Source organism: Kryptolebias marmoratus, linkage group LG9 (assembly GCF_001649575.2).
Source record: "Kryptolebias marmoratus isolate JLee-2015 linkage group LG9, ASM164957v2, whole genome shotgun sequence".
In the NCBI taxonomy this organism is placed as follows: domain Eukaryota; kingdom Metazoa; phylum Chordata; class Actinopteri; order Cyprinodontiformes; family Rivulidae; genus Kryptolebias; species Kryptolebias marmoratus.
In genome coordinates this window covers 19,783,480-19,806,282 of record NC_051438.1, presented here as the reverse complement: position 1 = coordinate 19,806,282, position 22,803 = coordinate 19,783,480, and the positions used below count along the sequence as shown (strand labels likewise).

Here is a 22,803-nt window from a genome sequence, read left to right as displayed (position 1 = left end):
CCCCCCCCCTCTCCAGCACTGAAGACTCTCAGCTGCTCTCTGCCTGTTCTAGAAGTGATGTGATGCTCTGCCTGTCTGCTCTTCACCAACAAGTGTGTTATGTCTGCCTCTCACTGGATTTGGCGAGTCGGGATGAGACGACGTGAGAAAACCGAGAGCAGAGTGTTAGAGTCGTAGAAAGAAAGAAAAAAAAAAAACCAACAACACAAACCTGTCTGGAACAAAAGAACAGATAGCAGCGGCACAGATCTGCCGCTGCACCTGCTCTCACAAATAGTGTGTACATTTTATTGATATTGTGTGTTTGTGTTTAGGATATCCACCTGAAGAGGCGGTGCACGAGGCGCTAGCAGCCGTGAGGGAGTTTCTTGATGCGCATCATGACAAGGTGAGAGTGTGTGTGCGTGTGTGTGTGTTCGCCTGCATGATTGGCAATTTTTCCCTGCCATTTCCTCCAGGTATTATTTCTTTCACAGCTGTTGTTTTTTGTTTTTGCGAGAAAGGTGCATGAAGAAAAACACACAATGACACACACACATATTTAAACACGCTCCCAAGTTCTGTCTCTCATCCTCACGGCCAAGTCTGCGCTTTAATTGGCTCCTTGCGGGACTAAACCCGACTAACACACAAAAAGACACACACATGTGCACACACTCATCCCCCTGGAGAAACCACAAGACAAGACGAGATGATGGAATAGATGACTTGAAGGGAGAGACGATGGGGAGGGGGGGCAGATCGGAAACTTTCCAATCAGTCGTTTTGCATGCTTTAAACACTCCTCCCTGCTTCCTTCTTTACTTCCTGGTTCTCCCCTCCTCCTCTCTTTATGTTGCTGTAACCACCTCGCCGTAGCTCCTCTCACAGAGGGTGTTGTCGATGTTATTGTTAGCGCCGGCATCTCCAGAGGCTCTGTAGCAATAGCAGTCAACTGATGCCGTCAGCCACTGCAAGCAAAACAAATCAACGTAAAACGCACACGACTCGCCACCAGAAAAAAAAAAAAAAAAGCCCTTCGGATGTAAAGCCAGAAAGACAAATCAACAAGGCACCATCTAAGTTTAGTCTCGTGTGTTTTCACAGTGCAACAAAAACCAAACGGTTGTAAATAATTGAGATTTTGAGTCTATTTGCATGCTTATAAAGCCCAAGTGCTCACAAGAGGAAAATGGGTTTCCTTCTTTAATTAAACCCCCTCTGTTTCAGATGGTTTACAGTGTGTTTTGTTGAGCTCTGCTCCAGCTCGCAGTGCTGCGGTGTAGAAAATAAATGTGAAAATTACAGACACAGTAAGACACCAAATGGACTCAAGACAAGGGGCAATGTGCCAGCGCTCTACTTCAAATGCAATAAAAAAAAAAAATGAATCATTTATTTGTTAGCAAAATGATGTTGGGAAAGCAAATCCCCAAGGCGGCTCGTGAGTTTTATCGTTATTAAATGTTCTAAATTAGTTTCAGCTGACCAGAAACAAAAACTGTCCATTTTGCAGCTGTTCTGAGGCTTCGTGTCTGCAGTTTTCATCAACAGATGGGGTCAAATAATCCCAAACCCTTGCCATCTACATTATGGTTTTATTTGAAGCTGTAGTGTTTTCAGTTATGAGAGCTGGATGATGTCAGTGCTTCACTAAATCCCACAAAGATTGAGTAAAGAGTTTCTCTTTCTAACCGTAAGACATGATTACCTCAGAGTTAACCTTAAATATGGCAGCTGCTGCATGGAAAAGTTTGGGACGATCCATGTAATCATATTTTACGACAAAGACACTGATTACAGCCAATAATAATCAGGGGAACTAGTTGTTCCTTTGCTCTGTTCTTGGCAGCCTGTCCTCGACTCAATCTGTCCTCTGAAATGTGCGTTAGCTCCTCTGTTAATGAGAGACTTTCCTTTAAAGTTAAATACATGCTTGTGGTTTTAGGGGAAATGGTTCCTGTTTTGAACATTCAGCGGCCGTTTCAACTCCTCTCCTTTCCACGGGGTGTGTGTTCAGAGATCAGTCGTACAGCTTCACACAAATACAAACATAAATCTGAACACAAATTACACTCAATAAACCTTTAAAGTTTGTTATTGCCCGATAATAAAGCCTAGCCCAAGAGCTCAGAGTAGCACAAAAGGCAGACAAATGGCTTAGTAGGCAACTTTATTCTCAAATACTTGTATTTTCTTAATCTGCGGAAATCTCTTGAGGATCTGAATCGTTGACTGAATTAGATATTTTTAAACCTGGGTGATTCTGAGTTCGTAGTGACATCAGAAACTCACATATGGGCTCTTGGGCGCAGAAAAAGGGTTATTTTTCATAACATTTTAAGGTATGCTGAGTGTGGTAAGTCTTTATCTTATTCCTTCTGTATTCTGTTGGGACTCTGGGAGAAAGAGAGTTTTATGTTTCTTATTTCTCTGATTATTGTTATCTTCACAGCCCCCGGTTTGTTCTGCAGTGAGTCTGAAGAATAAATATTGGTGTTTTTTTTTAGATTTGAAGTTTCTTATTCTACTTTTCTGGACTTAACTTTCTATTTTATGTGCATGTATCCAGAACTACTTATTTTGTGTTTAGGTTCTTTAATTAAACTTGGCCGGAAAACTCCGGAGAGAGACTTTCACATTTCCTGGGTATTTCTAAATTAAATAAGAGCTACAGGAGGCAGCAAAAATTAAAACACAAGATGCCTTTACAGTTTTTCTGTCTTTAAAGTTGTTTAGATCAATTCTCATTTGTGTTTTCTCTTTCCAGCTTTAGACTTTTATATTTCGGTGTTTTTCACCATAATCAGCTCATCGGTGTTATTCATCTCACTTTTTTGTGTTTTTACTCTTGTGGCTATCTATCTGTGTGTCAACAGGCCTTCTCTCTTGTTTCAGACACAATACCGTTAGATATCTATTGTCTGCTGCCGTTAAAGCCAAGTGATTATGTAATTGCTTGTGTCTCTTTATTATTAGCAGACGCTAATTGCTCTGTCTGTTAGCAAAATATATTATGTACTAGTAGTCAGGTTTTAATGAAACTCTCAAAAAATGACAAATTATTGAATATATAACTAATTCCCCTTTTGGAGTCAACCTGATTTAAGATGGCCGCCACTGATTGTATGTAATAATGATCTTAGAAAACACAAAAATATCAGTTTGAGCAACATTTGGTGTGGTAGTAGCTGAGAGACACCCCGTCACAGACTCTGAGCACTAACAGATTGAACAAGATCATCGTTTAAAACTTTGGCAGGCAAGGCAGTGAGTAATATGCTAATTTCATTTTTATTATAACCACTAATTCCAGACACTTGGATAACTCATGATAAGTCGTTTTTAGAAGGAAGTCTCGAAAGTATATGAATTTTAGAAAATGTAATAATTTTGTTTTTCCCCAAATGGAAAATACATCGCTGCTGTAAAAATATAAACCTGATTAGTGATTGTAGAGAGTCGGTGTGTAAGAATATTGTGTTTAGCAGGAATGACCTCTGGTTTGTATTGGAGCTCTGCCAGCAAGTCTGCACTCCTTCTCTGCTGGTATCATCTGATATTTAAGTAGAGAGGCGTTAGTGTCTGGAATATGTTCCTGCAGCCATATCTCACTCAAACTCATATTTCTGTAATAATATTCCTGCTGTATTTTTGACAGTGCTCTGTTCGCACCAGTTTGATTTGTTTGGGTTCTTATAGTTTCTACTCTGACGGAGTGAGGGAATGAGGAAGATATTTAGGTTTTAAACCTTCTTCACCTTCCTCTCTCTTTCTCTCAACTTTTTGAACTTTGCGAGTCTTATTCTGAGCATTATTTTAGTTTGCAAAGCTCAGTCATCGACTCCCACATGTAAAAACCTCCCTGTTTGCACAGTTGCTCAGAAGAACGGGTTTAAAACAGCTGGAAATATTTCTCTCATGTTGGCACATTTGGGTAAGTGTATGATCACAAAAATCATGGTTTTTACATGTAGATTACAGACGCACAGCTCTAATTAAACCCGTTTCAGGGCAAAGTTTTATGAAGGATTAATTGCAGAAATTTTTCATCTTTTCATTTATGTCTTTTAATTTAGAATCCACAAGAAGTCCTAAAATTATTCAGAAAGAAAGAGAAACATTGACAGTTTCATGATAATGAGACAAACTGTGAAAAGACTAAAAGCTGTAAATAGAAACTCTGTGAACTTTGTAAAGAAAAAAAAATCATCTCCTCAGTTGAAACTAATTAAAGCAAGCAAACAGTAGATTTTGTCATTAAAGAACGTTTGTGTCTTACAGAGACAGTCATTTTTACAAATAAGCAACGGATTCAAATGACAGATGATATCATGAGCAGGGATATATATGGACTTCTGTGTGGCCAACAGTTTGTGTTGTCTGAATTGACTTTTCTAGCTTCTATAAATGTAATGTGTGTCAGAACCCGCCTGAGATCTGTAGCATTAAAGCTGATAGTTGTTACGTGTAGATATGCATCAGTATCATCAGCATAGATGAACATCCGATTAGTTACATTCAGAGAACAAACTTAAGGAAAATGAAAAATAAGAATGTCAGAATAAGATCTGCCTTATTTCTGCCTTGTTGTGTTGAGGATCTCTGTGTACCTTCATCCTGATGGATGAAGCAGTTTCAGTTCAAAATATTTTCATTTTCTGGTCCACGCTGCACAAACCAGCTTCCAGCTGTGATCGGAGCGTTTCTCCCTAGATTCTCTGGAGAACTCCTCTCGTTTCTGTCTGATTTGTGTCTCTTCTAATTTCCATCTCCTCTTCAAACTGATTTTTTAGTGTTTAATGTTTACACTTCTTTACTCAGGCGTGCATGTTGTTCCTCATTTTAAGTTACTTTGAATTAAAGCCTCTACTTAATGTAATTCTGTGTAATTTCCTGTATGGATTGTGATCCCTGAAGCGGACTTGAAGTGGGTACTACATTATTCATGCATTTATTGGACCAAAATTTGTCCATCTGTATGACTGCACTCATACATAATCAGACATAAATATGTGTAAAATCTTCCAGTACCTCTTCATTCTCCAACCGGTCAGTTCTCATTGCTAACCCTTTTTGTTTGACGGGAAAGAGAATATTTAAACTTTGTGCGACGTGTTTCCATTAAAGACGAGCAGTCACGAGGGAGTCATTACATTCACTCGATGTTATTGTTAGCTGCAGCATCTCCAGGCTCTGTGTTGTAATATCAAAATTAGTTCCCCACTGGTACCATTCCCTGCTGCCAGTGGAGACACCTTAATGCAGAGGTTAGATTTTCAAACCTTAGCCCAGGGGATGTAGTTACCACACATTTCCATATCTTAGTAACCATGCAAATCTTGGTGAAGGATGGTTATTGTGCAGCAAGCCTGGACTGAAAACTAGAGGCTGCGGGCTACCCAGGTGCTAAAAAATTCAGTCTCTACATGCAGGGAGACTTAAACTCCCACATCAGGCAGGAAGTGATTGAAACAGCTTGGCTATAAATTGCAATGCCTTGCCTGAAACAGAGAAGTCATAACGGTTGTGCAAATATTAAGGTGGTAATAGTGTTTGTCAGTGTACAGTGAAGCTGTTATCCCTGGAAGCATTTTTTTTACTGCAGCTATGGTAGCTCTAATCATTAAGAGTTATAGATGTGCACTAAATGTTATATATTGTTCGAGGACTGGACAATACATATATTAAAGACCTTGAAGGAATGCATATCACCTACCAGCTATCATGCCAGAGTTTTAAAGTAAGATCATCTAATGAGAAGGGACAGAGACAGATATTATGCATGATGTTAGAACTCTGTGTATGTGTTGTTACTGACTCAGCTTCTACCACATCAGACTTTAACTAAATATCTGTACATTTGACGACGGTATTGACAACTTTGTGTTGTCTAAGGTCATTTAGCTGTGGTGGCCATCCTGAATGGTGTTGACTCCAAAAAATGATCGGTTACAGGTGAACGCCCAACAATTACTTTCTGAGAGTTTTATTAAAATCCTTCCACTGACACATGAGATATTTTGCTAATAGGACATACAAACGAACTCAGACGTGGGCAAAAACTTCATCATCCTTTCAACTTGTGCGGCAGGCAATAATTAGACTATTATACAGCTTATGCTGTTATTGCAGTGTTTAACAATAGTATCACAATCACATGTTTTCCTCCCATTGTGCAGCCCAGTGCCATACTGAGAGCGCATGCATAAATGTGACTGACAGATGTGGCGGGAACGGGAAGCACGATAATCTATTTGTCATAAAATAACTGCACTCTGTGGGACAGTGTTTTAATGTCATCGGAAAAAAGAAAGCTTTTCTCCACCACTATTTGTCTCTGCCTCACGCAAACACACTCGCACTCCTCTCTGCACAGTTCCTGCTCTGTGTCTCCAGCATGCAGAGTAATAAACGTCCTGGTCGTGGCATGCTCATAATGGGACGCTAATAGTGGAGTAATGGACTGATGCATTAGCTGCATTCTCCTCATTTTGCTTAGTGTCACACACATTGTTTCCACCTGCAGCTAATGAATTACTGCATGTGCTTGTAATAAAGGTCATTTGTGTGTCTGTGTGTGTGTGTCAGCTGGACAGAGTCATCTTCTGTGTGTTCTTGCCGACGGATAAGGAGCTGTATCGGCAGAACCTCCCGCTCTACTTCCCCGCTGGTGAGTTGTTTTTCTCTCACACACACACACTCGTCTTTATACAGCGATAACAGCTTGCCTCAGTCAAATTAAGCTCCACGCGCACACACACACACACAGTGGTGTGACAAATAAGCTTCACCATTCACTGTGTGCTGTTTGCACATCCAGCACGTTCACACATGCAGGAGGCCAGTAAACACACACGACTGTGTAAATGTGGCCTGCTTAAACCGGTTTAATTACATTAAATAAACATACACTTTACTCTGCATTTGCTAACAGTGTCCTGGAACACATTTACACACACTGCAGCTCATTTAAAGCTTTACTACAGATACAACACTGGTCATATATATAAAACAGCATTGCTCTGAACAACGATAACAGTCTAATTAGTCCTTTTAGTTATTTCACTGATTTAGTTCAACACAACAAATTGGTAATTGTCTTTGAAACGTTCACACCAGTTAGTTAAGAGTCTGTATATTTAAAACTTTAGTGTTGGATTACAATCAAATAAATATTAAGGTTTGGTTTTATGTGCTGAAACAGTGTTTTGTACAGCGACAGGCTGTGTTTGAGCGACAGCAGGGATCTGTGTTGGTGAAGGCCGACAGAAACCAGCAGAGCAGCATCCATCCATATATTTGATCTCCAAATAGCCTAATTTCATCAACCAGTAGCAACTTTTACATTTTGGAGCCTAAAAAATAAACATTAGCGAAACATCTGGGGTCATTATTGACAATGACTTTCCTTTTCACAAATAAATGCTGTTGTCACAGATGTTTCTTTTTTCCAGATGGGAACCTTTGCTAAAGTTGAATCCTTTTTCTTCTTTGCAGATTTTGAGAAAGTAATTCATGTCTTTATTTTATCCTCACTTGACTACAAAATGTTAGCGAAAAACACCTTACAGGCAAGTGAAACCCCAGTTTGCCTGGTTTTTCAGCTTCTTGGCCTTGCCTCCCAGTTCTTTTTATAATTCATTTTGGGATCTTTTTGTTTGTTTTAGTTATTTGCACATTCTTACCTCTCCGGCCTTTTAACTTTAAGCAAACAAGTCTAACAAACAGTGACTGGACACGATTTACCCTGAAACGCTGAAGGCTCTGGACGCTGTGGGACTGTCATGTTGGTTACCATCTTTAAAAATATGGACTACAGAGAGTCATCCAACTATCTAGGGATCACTCTTCTCAGCCTCCTCAGGAAAATTTACTCCCTGGTGTTGGCAGGGAGGCTTCCAGCTGACTGTCGAACCTCAGATTCAGGAGGAGCAGTTTGCTTTCCGTCCCTGTTGTGGAACAGTGGACCAGATCTTTACCCTCACAGAATTGCGAAGTGGGTCATGGGAGTTTGACTCTCCAGTCTACATGTGGTTTGTGGATCTGGACAAAACTTATGATCATCTTACCTGAGGTATTCTATGATGGGGGCTGTGGGTTGTTAGGGTCACTTTTAAAGGCTATCCAGTCATGTAGAACCAAATCAAGAACTGGGCTCACATTCTTTGGATAAATTCAAGCTCATTCTTTGTGCGGTTTGGACTCTGCAAGGGCTGTTCATTGTCTCTGATCCTGTTTCTAGTGTTCATGGACAGGATCTCAAGGTATAGCCATGAAATGGAGGGTGTCTAGTTTGGGAACTGTAGAGCTGCTGCTCCTTTGCATCATAAGGAGCCAGCTGAGGTGTTTCAGGCGTCTGATTAGGATTCTTCGTAGATGCCTCCCTTTGGAGGTTTTTTCAGGCACATCCCACAGGGAAGAGACTTCGGGGCAGACCCAGAACTCCTTGGAGGGATTATGTATCCTCTCTGGCCTGGAAATGCCTTGGGATCCCCCAGGAGGAGCTGGAGAGTGCTGCTGGGGAGAGGATGGATGTCCCTCTGTGACCAGACCACGAATAAGGTGCAGAAAATGAATGGATGGAACAAATCTCTAAGATCAGATGAGCAGATCCTCATCAAACAGCAGATTAAAGCACAGAGATCGAGCTTTCACTGTTTAGGTTCTCTTAAAACTTTGGAGCAGCCTGCCTCTCCACCATTCAGCATTATGAAAACCAGTTTAAAAACTCATTTTTTCATCTTTGCCGTCTAAACCAAACTGAATTATGGTGTCATTTTATTTGTTCTGTTTAATAGGTTTAGCAGCACTGTTTTTATTAGCTTCTTTGTTGTTGTTGTTCTTCTTCTTCTTCTTTCTGTTGTTGTTGTTTATACTAGTACGTTCTTTTACAAGATCAGCACTTTTTTTTTTAAATATGCTCATAAATAAAATGGACTTGATTTTAATGTAGGTCATTTAAATGACAAGGCTGGTATGTTCCCAGTTTTCACACTGGATTGTATCAGCATTTAAGGTACCTAAAATGAGAAGGAGGTTACGCACAATCAGCACTGAAACTGCAACTCTTCTCATTTATTTTTAAATGTTACACTACTGTGCAAAAGTTTTAAACAACAACAGATTTTTGCTTCCAACGAGCCAGACTTTCTTTTAAAGTAATTTTGATAAGTATTTCTAATTTCTTTGAATTTTGGCTGCTTTTTCACTTAATTTCTGTCCAATCCTTGTGTCTGACTATGACAGTATGTTGTGCACTCTGTGTACTTAAACAACATTAGCAAAGTAGAGGACAAAAGAAGAAGTGCCAGGCTTTAAAACTACCTTCAAATGAACAATATCTAAAAGTCCTCATTACAAGAAGAAGAAAATATTCCAGCAAAGAGCTGACACAAGACCTGAGAGAAGCATCTTTCTGCAGGTAATCATCTATTCCATGTCAGGTTTTCAACTAATAGCTCTTTAAGAATCACTTTGTTTTGCTAAAACTCCATTTGACATGCCAGACTGTGCTATCTTTGGTGTTTTTCATAGATTCAACTAAAAAAAATCACAACAAATTGCGTCTAAAAGTCCATTTTAATTATCCAATTTAAATTTGTTCTTTGCTAAGTGGTCTTTTTGGTGTCGGTACAGCAAAAAGCTTTTATATGCCAGAATGTTTCTTAGGTTAGAGTTAAGTGTCTTAACCAAGAAACCAAAAACATTCCTCTAAATAAGTGATCAGAGACAAGAGTAAAAATGAGTAAAAAAGTAAAAAAGCAGCTAACGTCCAAAGAAACTTCTGAGAGACTTTCAAAAAGCCTAAAAACTATTAATCAGATCACCCCAAATGGTTAGAAGAAAGTCTGGCCGCTTGGATATTTTAAATTTTAATTTTATGCTCAGTTTTTTTCCACTCATTTCTTTAGCTTGACCAGTGCCAGCAGCGTATCGCTCAGGTAACCAGCATGGTGTGTGTTGAGAAGAATAAGTGCATTTAATTTGCAGATGAGTATTAACATCTATTTGGAAACGGGCCCCTGAAACTGATAAAAAAATAAATAAATAAATAAATAAGAAGCTTTTCCACTTAAGATAAGAAACGAGGAACGTTAAAAGAAAAGTGTGCGCTGTCACTGCAGATTGATCTGTTTGGTTAAATGAAGTTTAGTAAATAACGTAAATTTTATGTGATTTGGTGTTGGCTCGCGCTGTGACATGATGACTTCTCCCATTTGTTTTGATTACGCTTCTGATTTATAGCGCTACATTGCCAAACAGCGTGGCTCCTAAGCATGATCACTCATTCACTCAATTATTCAAATTAAGCGTTGGTATTACAACTGCAGTCTTAACCCCTAATGTGATGCTTTTACCGCTGCTATAAATCAAGCTCGCCTCCTGCCTCCGAAAACATTTGGAAGGCGAAGCCTCAGCAGTCTTTTGTCTTCTCCTTTTATTATTTTAAATTTAACACGAGAATTACAGCAAACAATCTTAATCACAGTTAGTCTGTTCAATACTGGGACTATTTAAAGTTATCTCTTCGGAAATATTCACCAGATCAACTGAAATGTTTCCACAGCCTGAGGGTAAGTTTGGGGTTTTTAGGAAGAAAGGGGCTGCACAAACCTTATAACACTGCAAACCAGAAGGCTGCACAATAAACTGTTCATCTTGATTATCCTATTTCCCTAATGATTAGAAGTTAAAGATAAAATCTGACAGCACACCAACTAAAGCTACCTGAACTGAGGATCACAACATCAGTCAGCCACCAATAATCATCTGAATAAGTGGAATAATTGCAGATAATATGTTTAGCTGTAGATAAAAAGGAAAAACAAACAGCAGCTGACTGAAATAATCATTGTTAACTTGGTGTTTTGTGCACATTTAGCTGTAATAATTATTAATCCTGAAAATGGAACCGCAACAAATGTTTCCAGATATTAAGCTTAAGTTGCTGTGAGCGGACATGAATGGACATATTTCTCATTAATAAACAAGTTCATGATGGATTTTCTTTAATTGGTAAAGAGAGAGTTCAGATCTCTGAGGAGGGGTTTGTGGAAAAGAAATAACAAACATCTTACCTGTTGTAGATGGCTCCCTGATCGTCCTCAGAGTTTAATTCTGACTGGATTAACGAGCTAAAAGCTGCTATGAACAAGAGCAAAACGGAGTGCCGCCATCTTAAAACAACTCTAATCTAAACGGTTTCATTGCATCACATTCGGTTCGTGAAAACACATTTTTAATAAAACCTTAACACTGCTGTGCATAATGAGGTTATTTCGGCAGAAATATTAGGAAATTCCTGCTGAAAGTACCCAAGTCTGCACTGGAAAAATTGACGGTGATGTAAAAGTTTACGAAGCCGACGAGAAACATTTGAGGCCGAAATTGCTTTAAAGCGTCAGAAATCTGGTCACACACTCAGACTAGTCTTTAGCTTGTCAGTCTGGTGAAAATTTGAGCTGAGGCTCGCTGGTCACAGACAGTCAGAATTCAACGAGACTGCGACAACAAATTGGCCCTATTTTCTCACAATTTTGAGTCACCATCTAGTTTCCAACAGTAGCATCTGAGTCAGATGCTACGCTGACGTTTTCACTCCCTGATTACTTTCAATTACAAGATGTTATTTGTTCATAACCTCTCTGCAGAATCCCACTTTAAAACACTTTAATTGTCTGATCTATTGCTGTAACATGCAATGAGTAGTTAAACTGGAAAATAATATCTTTATTTGATTCCTCCCGTATAGTTTTTTTTTATCTTTTCTTTGGTTATGTCTCATCTATAACTCTTCAGATGAGACAACATCACAAATATTTCATAAAACTTCTGACAAATACCTTCGTTAGTGTCTTAGAAATGAAACGTTTCCAATTTTCAGAGTTAGGTGAAGGAAATCAAAAGGAAAATTACCAAGTTTTTTCTTTTTTACAAAAGTTGTTGAGAAACCTAAATTTACACTCCAAATCCAAATCAGTGAACCAAAACAAGAACCTTTCTTAAATTTAATTCTAAATTAAAAAGAGGCAAATTTGTGTTCTCATGTGGGAGTAAAAACCCAAAAAATGCTTCTGGCATCGGTATAAATCACTCTGTATAACTCTGATATGATTCTATACGACACGTCAAGGCAGCATGTACGCCGTAAAATAAGGATTTTCACTGCATGCAGTATGAACCCCAACAGACGAGGAGTTAAAGTAGAGTTGGACAGAAAATAGAAGCTGCCGGTTCAGCATTAGAGCAACTTTTCAGAGTGAAGATTCATTTTGTGGACAGATTCAGCCAGGAGGGATTTCTCTTTATTTTCCTCCTCCGGCCTCGGGGAAGATCAATGGCTAAAAATAATGAGATCTCAAACTGTGATGCACCGGTACTCTGCTTTATAAAAAGCACTTTATCAAGATAAAAATGTAACATGACAAAGTACGAGTGGCCAGGTCACATCGAGACGATGAATCACGAGAAGGCGAGAGTTCATTTTGCGTCGCCACAGCGCTAATTTTTACTCAACTGCAAAAAGTCCCTCGTTAATGCATTATTTGGCCTTACTTAGAGAAGACTTGCTAAAAACGTCAGTCGGCAGCTGTTTTATTTACTCTTGTTCATTTAAAAAGTGTGTGTGTAACCTCTTTAAGGCTTTATCTTTAGCAGGATGCTGCACGCTTTGAGACGAGCTTTAAATGACGGGGTGAAAAAGTCAAAAAAAAGTTCTGAAAGGAACCCGGCTAAATATAGATTACCCGCTTTATTTCCTGACGAGACGAGTCACAGAACAATAAACAAAAACTAATAAAAAAGCTGAAAACGCAGCAGCTCGTTTCTGTTGAGGAGCAGCAGTCCTATAAATCCAGCTTCTGCTCGCAGAGAGCCGTTCATTGATTAGAGCAGCTGAACAAACAGCTCTTCAGGTGATTACAAGGTGTTTTGGAATTTTAAGCAAAACTGAGAAAAGTTTCAGCAAGAATAAGCCCTGCTGTACAATACGCTGCCTGCTTCCTGCTTACATGCTGTCACCAAATAGCTGGTGGGCATTTAAGCAGCTTAAGTAGCAGAGGTCAGGTGTAGAAAGCTGTGAAGATTATAAACTAAGACCACAAAGGCTGGACTAACTCACACACACGGTCCTGGGCAGGTTTATAAAGCTGTGTGTGCGTTTAGGCTCCAGCTGCTGTGGAATTTTACACACATGCTCTTCAACCAGTTAGGGATGTGGACACTGTTTCAATCATTTGCATTTAAAAAAGACCGAGGCCCAAATTGTTCATCTTGGCAGTGGAAAAAAAGCCGTGCAGATTTACTAAATGATAAATTAGGACAATTTAGTGTAGGAGGAAAGAAGGGAAGCGTGTTTTTATTTGATTAATAAGAAAAGTCATTTGAAACAGAAGGTTGTGCTCCTCAAAGAACTGTAGCTATTTATAAAACTACAATTAATAAGAGTTTATAAGAGGCCAAAACATGAAGCGGAGCCTCGTTTCTTCTCAGAGGAGTTAATAAATTGTTAATGGAGTTTTTATGTAACATTTTTTTTTAACAAGCGTGGGTTCAAAAAGAACAGAAATGACAATAATATAAAATGTAAGCTTTGTGCATTTGGCTGCTTTCTTTGATTTTCATATTCTAACTAGATTTGTGGCTTCACCAAATCAAATTTGATTGGTTTTGAAAAAATAGTTTGTTCACAAAGTTTAAGTTATGCCCGACATGAAAATATGCGTAGTCTCCTTTGAAATCCCACTGAGCTTGAACGTTTAAACGAGTCCATAAATATTTAAACTCCAACTCCTATAACAGTGACATTGGGACTTTGGGTAAAATGTAGAAAAAAAATAAAAATGCAATGATTTGCAAATCTCATAAATCCAGATTTTATTCACAATGGAACAGAGTAAACATTTAAACTATGTAATTGTACCATTTTTAGTAAAAAGCCCCCATGCTGTTGGAATGGATGCAGTTTGTTGTTCAGTATCGTCTCGTTGAAATATGTAAAAGAAAAACAGAAAGGCATTGTCTGGATGGCATCAAATGTTCTAAAACCTGTATTTACTTTTCCTGATCGATGGCGCCTTTCCAGATGTGTAAGCTGCCCATACGATAAGCACTAATGCACCCCCATACCATCAGAGAAGCAGGATTTTGAACAACAGGCCGGTCGGCTCCTCTCCTCTGTAGGAGGACGAGGCGTTTGTGGTTTCCAAAAAGAAAGAGGAAAAACAAAGTGTGTAGGGAATGACTCCCAGCTATGACCAGACCTGTAAAATCAGCTGAGTTTTAGCATTTTTGCATTAGCTATAATCAGTCGGTTGTAGCGGCCATCTTGAATTGGGTCTACACCAAAAGTTAACGAGTTGTAGATGGAAACCAAATAATAACTTTCTGAGAGTTTTAATATAATTCAGACAGGAGTTCATGAGGTTTTAGTTTGTTTTTTAAAGTTGATGTTTAATCTGTAAATCTACGACTGAAAACTGAAAATAGTTCATAGTTCTTAGCTCCTAAGTCCACAAATAATCGTTTTTATGTTTGCTGCGTTTATGTTTTGGTTTGTGCATTTCTATCACTTTTGCATGGCTTCCAGACACAGATTGTGTTTCTTACACCCCTTCAGTGAACAGCGTGGGATAAATTCAATTTTAAGGGCTAAACCTCTTGGCTTAAATGCAGTTTAATTTTAGAGGGAAATATATGTGCTATATCATGTCTACATGTGTAGAACTGAACGCTGAAGTCGTGTTTATTGCTTTTGCATATACAGTAGTACACATTGTTTTAACATTTGGCTCCGATCTTTTCCTCTGCTCACATGTTGTTTGCCAGTTTAGCATTTGAAGACTGTTTGTTTGTTTTTTTCATTCTGCGGTGAGACGAGCTTCCATTCAGTTTGCTGAAACTGTAAAATCAGCGTCAAATCTACAACTAAAGCGTGAAACCGGTGCTTCTGCACCATGACGCTCTGTCGCCCGACTGAAGAGGTTGCGCAGTAAAAAGCGCAGGTTTGTCCTGTTAAAAATCATTGTGGGGCAGCAGTTGGTGTCCTCTTCTCTGTAACGGATGTGGAGCAGGTTTTGCAGCAGCAGTAGTGGTGCTTGGCTGGTTGATGGACCGGAACCGTCCGTCTGTGTGACAGAGCTGCTGCAGGACGGCCTCCAAGCCTCCGCCACAAACCCAACGCCGTGCCGACACCTGGCGTGGCCGTCTGCCTGATGTGTGCGCTCGTGTGCTTGCATGTTGGACAGAGAGTGACTAATCCTCGTTAACAGATCCCTCCGAAGCAACCAGACGCTCCAAATGCCAAAACACCATCAACTGCTCCATGACTAAGGTTAAATGTCCACTCCACTTGTTTTACGATTTTCTCTTTTTTCTCCTCTCTCTTTTTCTCTCTGTCAGCTCCCACGGAGGCAACAGTCAAGAGTAAACTCTAAATGGATGAATTTACCAGATTTGGTTGCTGGGAATACACACTGCTACAAGCAACATTCAATTTCTTCTTCCTCTGTGACACAAATCCAGACCTTCTTCAGCAGGAAAACAAATTGTGAATAGCTGATTGCTTTTTTTTTTTAAGTGCACACGGGCTCTCCTTCAGATTTTGATTAGTTTTTTTTCCTGCTTTAGAGCCGTATAGAGACGAAATATGTGCGTCTCAAGCTGCGATCTGTAGTTTATTCCAGGAATATAAACCCTACATAAATCATGTGTCCTGTGTGCTCGAGTGTTTGGATGTTAAGACTCCAGTCTGCGTATGTGAGAAACATGACAAAAGCCTATTAAAGCAGATCTCCCGGGCCTCTTGTGGGAGTGTGTGTGTGTGAAGTGATTATTTCTCCGGATGTGAAATGAGTCAATGAGTCGAGAGGCCACTGGGGAACACATTTCACATTTAATATTTGCTTCTTTATTGTCTTCCATCGGTACGTGCACGAGGCTGGATGAAGGGAAAGAATAAATACGTAGCTTTAGTTTCACTCGCTTTACAATTTATTTTGTCGTTAACTTGAGCTGTGCTAATTAATAAACTTTATCTCAGAAACTGTCAGCGCAACAACAAACTGTTTCTTATGTCGTTTAGAAATATGCGCCGATTTAAACTAAGCCTTTATAACCAGATTCTGAGCTCAGAAACGTCTTACATCTGAGAAACGGCAACACTAATATGAATTTTGTTTGCATATCTACTTTCATCTTAATGAAAGCTTATGTTAGCCTGGTGATTTAGGACTATTAAGTATTTGGTCAGAAGGAAAACCTTTATCTACAAACGATGGGCAGTGGTTTTCAACTATTCAGTCTAGATTAAAAGGGCTAATTTGTCACAACCATCTTTTTTTGTTGTTGTTGCCGTTTTATTTTGGCGGGAGGCTTTTTTAGGCCTGCACCTATTGGTGAAACACAAGGTTTTTCCAGTCAGTGGGCTTTTTTAGGTACAACACCCACTGCCCACCCCCTTTAGGAGAAAAAGAAAAAGAGAAATAACTTGAAGTGTATTTCTGTTTCTGCCGTTGTAGTTTCATTTTGAAAGGAAAGCAGAAAGTGCAACTAGAAGCTATGGTCTCGGGTGAGCTCAGCTTTAAAAGTCAAATGAAAAGTGTTTTAAAGCCAACATGAATCAAAAGAAAGTCTGGTGACTGACTGACTGCGGTTAACGTTTTGAAGAGGACCGCCTTCAGTAGAAGAACATCCGCCTGTTGGACTGCCATTGGCTGCTTCTCGCCGTCCAGGTGGGAAACTCCACGAAGACTGTGTGACATCATTGTAAAGCTCGGGGGTGAAATGTGAGTTTCTGACAGCATCACTTCAGACCAAAAAAAACAAAGTGTTTTCAAACCAGTACTCTTGTTAACAAAACTTGCTTCTTCTTCTGCTTCCATATTCCCTGATAAACACTGCGACAGTGACCTCCTCAGTGGCCTGCCACAGATGGCTCCGCCTCCTTCTACATCGCCAACCAAGGAGGTAACTCCGCCTACACAATCAACACACTTCAGGATTTTGACATAAAAACTCTAGAATCTAGTCATTAATGTTTTAAATCTGAGAAATTGACCACTGGCGGGGGGGTATGATAGTGTTTAACTAAAAGAAAAACATGAAAACTCATTATTTTGATATTTATTTCATTTCACCTTTAATATCAGATTCTGTGTATCTCTATTAAGGCTGGTCCATTGGACCGGTGAAGGAATATAAATATCCCCGGCTAGCAGAAGTAGCAGCACATGTTTCTGTACCTGAAGCCTCTGTTTTCAGCTGCAGGACTTCTTTAAGGAGGAACACAAAATGGGCAACGGTGCTAAATCATAAGGCAGCAGCTGAGATGAACCCTCATTAAGGCTTTTAAACAGCTTGTTGTTGTGCTGAGGAGTCTGCTATTTTCATTAACCAAGTATTAGTAAAGACTGAAATGAGCACACAGTGTGAGAAGCATGAATGGATGCAGGTTGGCAAATATTCTGAGAAAAATCGACTGATTACCAACAAACCTGAAGAGTGTTTTTGTTTAAAATGCCGGCCTGTAATATTTACCAGAAGACCTGCTGCTGAAGGCACGCTTTCTGACGGAACAAGCAGCTATGCTCAGTTTTTGCTCTTCTGCTAGTCAGAAATATTTGTTTCTTCTGTTTTCATTTGTTCAGCGGATTATTGTGGAGGAGTGGGAGCATGTTCCTGCGGTGGAGGTGTGATCCTTTACAACTAGAACTGCGACAATGACAGAAACAGATGTGAGATCACTTTGAGGTTGGGTTTTTTTTTTGGCAGGTGTTGTGCTGAAATAAAGCCCCCCTGCCATGAAAACTACCACGGCAGACAACTTGGTGTATTGCTGCCACCTTGTGGACAGACAGTAAGACAGACAGTCTTATCAAACAAAAGTTGCGTAAATTATTTAAGTTTGTATATATCGTAGCAACTTCTCAACTATTGTTGGGGCGAGAAGGAAAATGGGGTTCACCCCAAACGTTAAACCGAATAGTTATCTTCTGCTACCAGTTTTAATTATAATTTTTACCTAACAAGACAACCTGATCCCTTTCTGTCTAAATCCCTCTGTTAAAAACCCACCATGTGACCATCCTGAAGCCCCATCACGCTTCTCCTCGCAGCACATTCGTAGTTTTTAATTGTTGCAGAATGCAGCCGTCACACGTCGGATCGACGCAGGTGTTGATTTCTGAGAAGCAAAGTGAGCATTTAGCGAGCCGCCATCCCGCCCCACGACTTTCGCCTGCCAACAGCCATCTTTATTGATTCCAAACAATCTGCCACGGTGGCACAGGCGTGCAGGGATGGAGGAAGGAGGAGAGTTGGGCCCGAGAAGAGAAGTGGTAGGGAGTTTTAAAAAAAAAATCTACAAAGAATATCAACAGGAAATGGGGAGAAGACCTCCTTTGATATAAAAGCCTCATCTGTCACAAAAGGGATTGTCTTTCCCTCTCCTGAGCTCTTTGATTCTCTCCCTGGCTGGGGCTTGGTGGTCTTCCTCCTCCTCATCGTCATCCCTGTCTCACTGCTTCGCTCCACAGGACGGTGGAAAAAATAAACAGATGGAAGAGCGAGGGATAAAGAATCAGAGAGGAAGGATGTAGGAGTTCAAACTGCGAGAGGAGGAGGAGGAAAAAAGGGAAGCGATGAGAAGATGCCGGCGGTCGGATGGAGGGAAGAGAAGGATGGAGAAGCTGATGAACTCATCTGAAGGCGCTCTGGGTTTTTTAATAAGCAGCAGACTGTGAAGCCTCTCTCCAACCAGTTACTCTGAATAATGAGACACGCCGAATGAGAGGATGAAACGACAACGAGACTCATTATCTTGCCACCAATTTTCATCACTGTCCCGTCAGTAATCCCCCCCCCTCCTCCTCTTCCTCCTCTCTCCTTCTCTCTTGGTTTCGAGCCGTCCTCAGCTCTGTTTGAGGTGACAGATGAAGACCAATTAACGCTAACTGTTTTCGTAACTTGAAGGCTGATTTCCTGCCATCTTCCAGAACATACACCGATAATCCTGTTGGTCCTGGAAATTACTCACCGCCCGTGGCCCAGCAGCACACCTATGTGTGTCTGAGTCGTTTCATTACCTCCTTTGGAAACAGCCGTGTGTAAAAGGCTGAGGATGTGTGTTTGCCCTTGTTTGGGTGTTAATATATCAGACGACTGAACTCTCAGCTGTTTAATGAACAATCATTAGGGCTGATGAGTGATGCTGCTGATTTGATGCAGACTAACCAGGCTATTCTCCTTTAGTTTTTTTTTTTTTTTTTTATCCAGCAGAGATGCAGAGAATAAACCTGAAATTGCCACTTTGCTTCTCTACCACCTCGATCCAAGCGGTGCCGCCTCAAAAATCTGTATTTTCCTGCTGTTTCAGGTTTTTGCCAAGGAGCTCTTTGTAAAATGAAAACAAGTTTTGTGCATTTGCAGTTTTGCTGAATGGTTTTTATTGTGACAAGCCCTCTTGATGTGGCTCTCCTCACGCTGCGCCTCAGCTGCTCATTGTGTTTAGGCGCGCTTGGGCAGCGCAGCTAATCGGAGTGTGAAAAGATAATTCATTTATATGCAGATTTTTGTCAGATAATGACACAAAAATGTCGATTGTTGCACAAGGTGACTCACAACTCTGGAAGTAAAGATTTATTGGTAGGGCACTTTTATAAATTTATGACATTCTCCACAATAAAAGTATTTGTTCTACCTGACAGGGGTAATTTAACGGATCAAACTGGGAGGATTGTTACCTTGGTAACACTTCCTACTAATAAAATAAAATTAGATTAGCCATATGACCTGAAGAAAATCTGCAAGCTGCACGCTCCAAGTGTGATGTGTGTTTTTTTCTTTAAAGACAAGTATTGTTGTGCTTTCAGACCTGAGAGCTTTTTTTTATTTTATCACTTTAGACCATCGTCTTATCTCAGCTCGAACAGCAGAAGTATCAACTGAACTGTTCTACATCAGTTTAAAGGAACTCACTTCAAAGTGTGAAATCAAACACAAGAGAGGTTCTCCTGAACTGTATCAAATGACACAGTGAGGAGTTTGCTCCAGTAGTTTTCCAGATAGACTGATGTGCAGCTCTGAAGTGCGGGTCCACACTCCACGAAAACAAAGTCGTTGACAGAATCCACCAAAAAACCGCTGGAAGCTTGATTGGCCTGTGTCAGTCTGAGTTGGTAAACAAATATGGACAAGCGTGGAACCTCGGCGAAGTCGTTGAAGTGGAATAAAAAGAGTGAATCTGCGGCTAAACAAGAAACAAAAGAGGAAGATCGAGCGAGGCAACCGTCAAGAATAAATATCAAGGATGCAGCTTTTGTGAAGCTTCTTTTAGATCGACAAGTTCACCCTTCAACCTGACCTATTTTTATTACCGTACACTTTACTCAACAGATCTGAGCGAAAATAGACACCAATACATCAACTTCTCGTTCCCATACGGCTCCTCCATGGGCGCCACCATTGTTGACCCATTTTCATTCGCTTTGTTTCATCGATAAACTTCTTATCTTCACATTTCATCTGTTCACTGAAGTCAAGTAAGCAGATGCTTTTATCTTCCAGAAAACAAAAATAGAGTGGATCTAATCTTTGCAGTTGCTGCTGCTAACATGGGGAATATTTTATCTCTTCATATAAGAATCACTGAAAGCTTTGAAAATGTTAACATCCTAATAAAGACCCGCTTCTACTCGCTGGAGCCCAAATCTGGATTTTATTTATTGTCTTTTACAGAATGTTTTTACTACTTTATTGCTTTGTTATTCAAATATTACTCATGTCACCCAAGTAACCAAAGCCAAACAGACATTTTCTTTTCCATTTGTTTTGCGTTTTCAGTCTTCTGGCAGCTAATTTATGAATGATTTTCCTGGAGGTACAACCATCAGGAAATCCCTGGTATGAGTAACATCCATGGTTGTTAACTGCATTCAACATCCTATTTCTCAAAAATGTAGGCAAGCTTACACTTAGAGGAGTACACGAAGGCATTCTGGGCATCAGACCAAAACAGTGACACAAACAAGACTGAATGTGATCAAATGAGATACTCAAAGAGGCATTTTTATTAATAGTTTCATAATGAAATATATCTGAGACTACAGACTAATGCTTTGTCCACATATTTTCGATGGGGACGTCATTATTTAGTAAAACGTTCCATAAAACGATTGTACTTGATAATATAAAGAGAAACTTTTCATTGGTGCATTTGATGTCTGGGCAACTAACGCACAATACCAAAACTGTGGGATGTTTTTCTGAATATGGTTTTATGTTGAGGTTTAAAATTTGCTTTGGACGCTTTGAGCTCAAATAGAATAGATTTCTCTTTTGCAGCCACCTAAAAGGACCTTTTCAGGTGGTTCATGACCCCCAGATAATCAAACATGACTGTTAAAATTTCACCAAGAATCCATTATTGTCCAGGTGGTCCAAAAATGAGGAATCAGCCGTTACTGAAGACACAACCAAGATAAACAGGACAATGAAACCTGCCCAGAGCAGGAAGCACAGACTGAACCATCTTCAATCAGTCAGGATGAAACCAAACACAAAATCTTTCAATTTGGAATAGGGTTCATTTCTGTGTTCACCAATACCTGTTCCCCAGTACCTATGTTCCCCGTTACCTATGTTCCCCGTTACCTATGTTCCCCGTTACCTATGTTCCCCGTTACCTATGTTCCTCAGTACCCATGTTCCCCATTACTGGGGTTTTTAATGAAAGTCATCAAAGATGCTTGGCTCCTTCTTCAGATCTATTTGAATCAAATTTTAAAAATACTGAATTACAGTCCTGAGCAAAACATAGGTACTGAGGAACAATGGAGGTACCGGGGAACATAGGTACAGGGGAACAATGGAGGTACCGGGGAACATAGGTACAGGGGAACAATGGAGGTACCGGGGAACATAGGGATGACCCCTCCTATTAAAATGTTGCAGATGAAATGCTCCTCCACACACATCCTAATGCTCCTCTGTTTGACTGATCATCTAAAGGAGTCCTGATAATCAAATCGGAGTTTTGTTCCTTCCCTTACATGATTTGAAACATTCAGAGAACAGTGTGTTCTTCTCAGACAAAGCCCAAACCTTCAGTTTGGACGATATTTGAGAGACTTTGCTGCTTCATCAAAAGTTCCTTATTAGGAAATAATAAAAGACTGACACTCCATGAACTGAAGTCGGTTATTAAAACCAAACTGTAATGATTATGGAATCGTTTTGTTAGGTCACAGATGTCATTTGTATTTTTTGACCTTTGTTTTGTTGAGAAAAAAACAAATGACTTGGGAGGGCATTTTGCAATGGGTTCACTAATGAAGGTCAACAGTTTAATTTGTTGCTTATTAATTAGACATATACTTCTGAGACGAGACTCGTTTTTATTTTGTTGAACATTCAGGTCGCAGTTCATTAACCTTTTGGTTTGACTTTAACCATGACGTTTATCTTGAGCAGTTTATCCAGCTGTTCTGGATGAATTTAATAAAGTGCAATGAGCCAAATTGGTGTTGTTTGTTAACAGCTTTTTCTTCTTCCCCTGCATCTGGGACATAGGATAAATTTTAGAAAGAGATATTAACAATAATATATTAAGATTAATTGTAAACTCGTGTGTCGGCTCTGTTGATCGATGTTTCTGTTGACAGCTGGTCTTCAGGTGTTGGTCAGATTGAAAACATGGCCGCAGCGGTCCTTTAAAGTCATTAATGTCACATGAGTTTTAACACAAAAATATCTGAGCAGTTTTTAGAAAAGGTGAAAAGGATGATTTCAGGTCATCCAGATGGTACAGACCTCTGAGGTGGAAGG

The 22,803-nt window shown here is 39.8% G+C and overlaps 1 protein-coding gene across 2 annotated transcripts in view; it reads left to right on the top strand.

Moving 5' to 3' along the window:
• Positions 1-15,959, top strand: part of macrod1 (mono-ADP ribosylhydrolase 1) — a 135,149-nt gene extending 119,190 nt beyond the window's left edge. Inside the window, exons 8-11 of one of the 2 annotated variants that reach the window (XM_017408371.3) lie at positions 315-388; positions 6,571-6,652; positions 9,894-9,923; positions 15,382-15,959. In XM_017408371.3, the coding sequence (XP_017263860.1) occupies positions 315-388; positions 6,571-6,652; positions 9,894-9,898 (161 nt within the window). In that variant the 3' untranslated portion in view covers positions 9,899-9,923; positions 15,382-15,959. The remainder of the gene's footprint in view (positions 1-314; positions 389-6,570; positions 6,653-9,893; positions 9,924-15,381) is intronic. The other variant, XM_017408370.3, reaches the window with a different exon arrangement.
• The last annotated feature ends 6,844 nt before the right edge of the window (positions 15,960-22,803 follow it).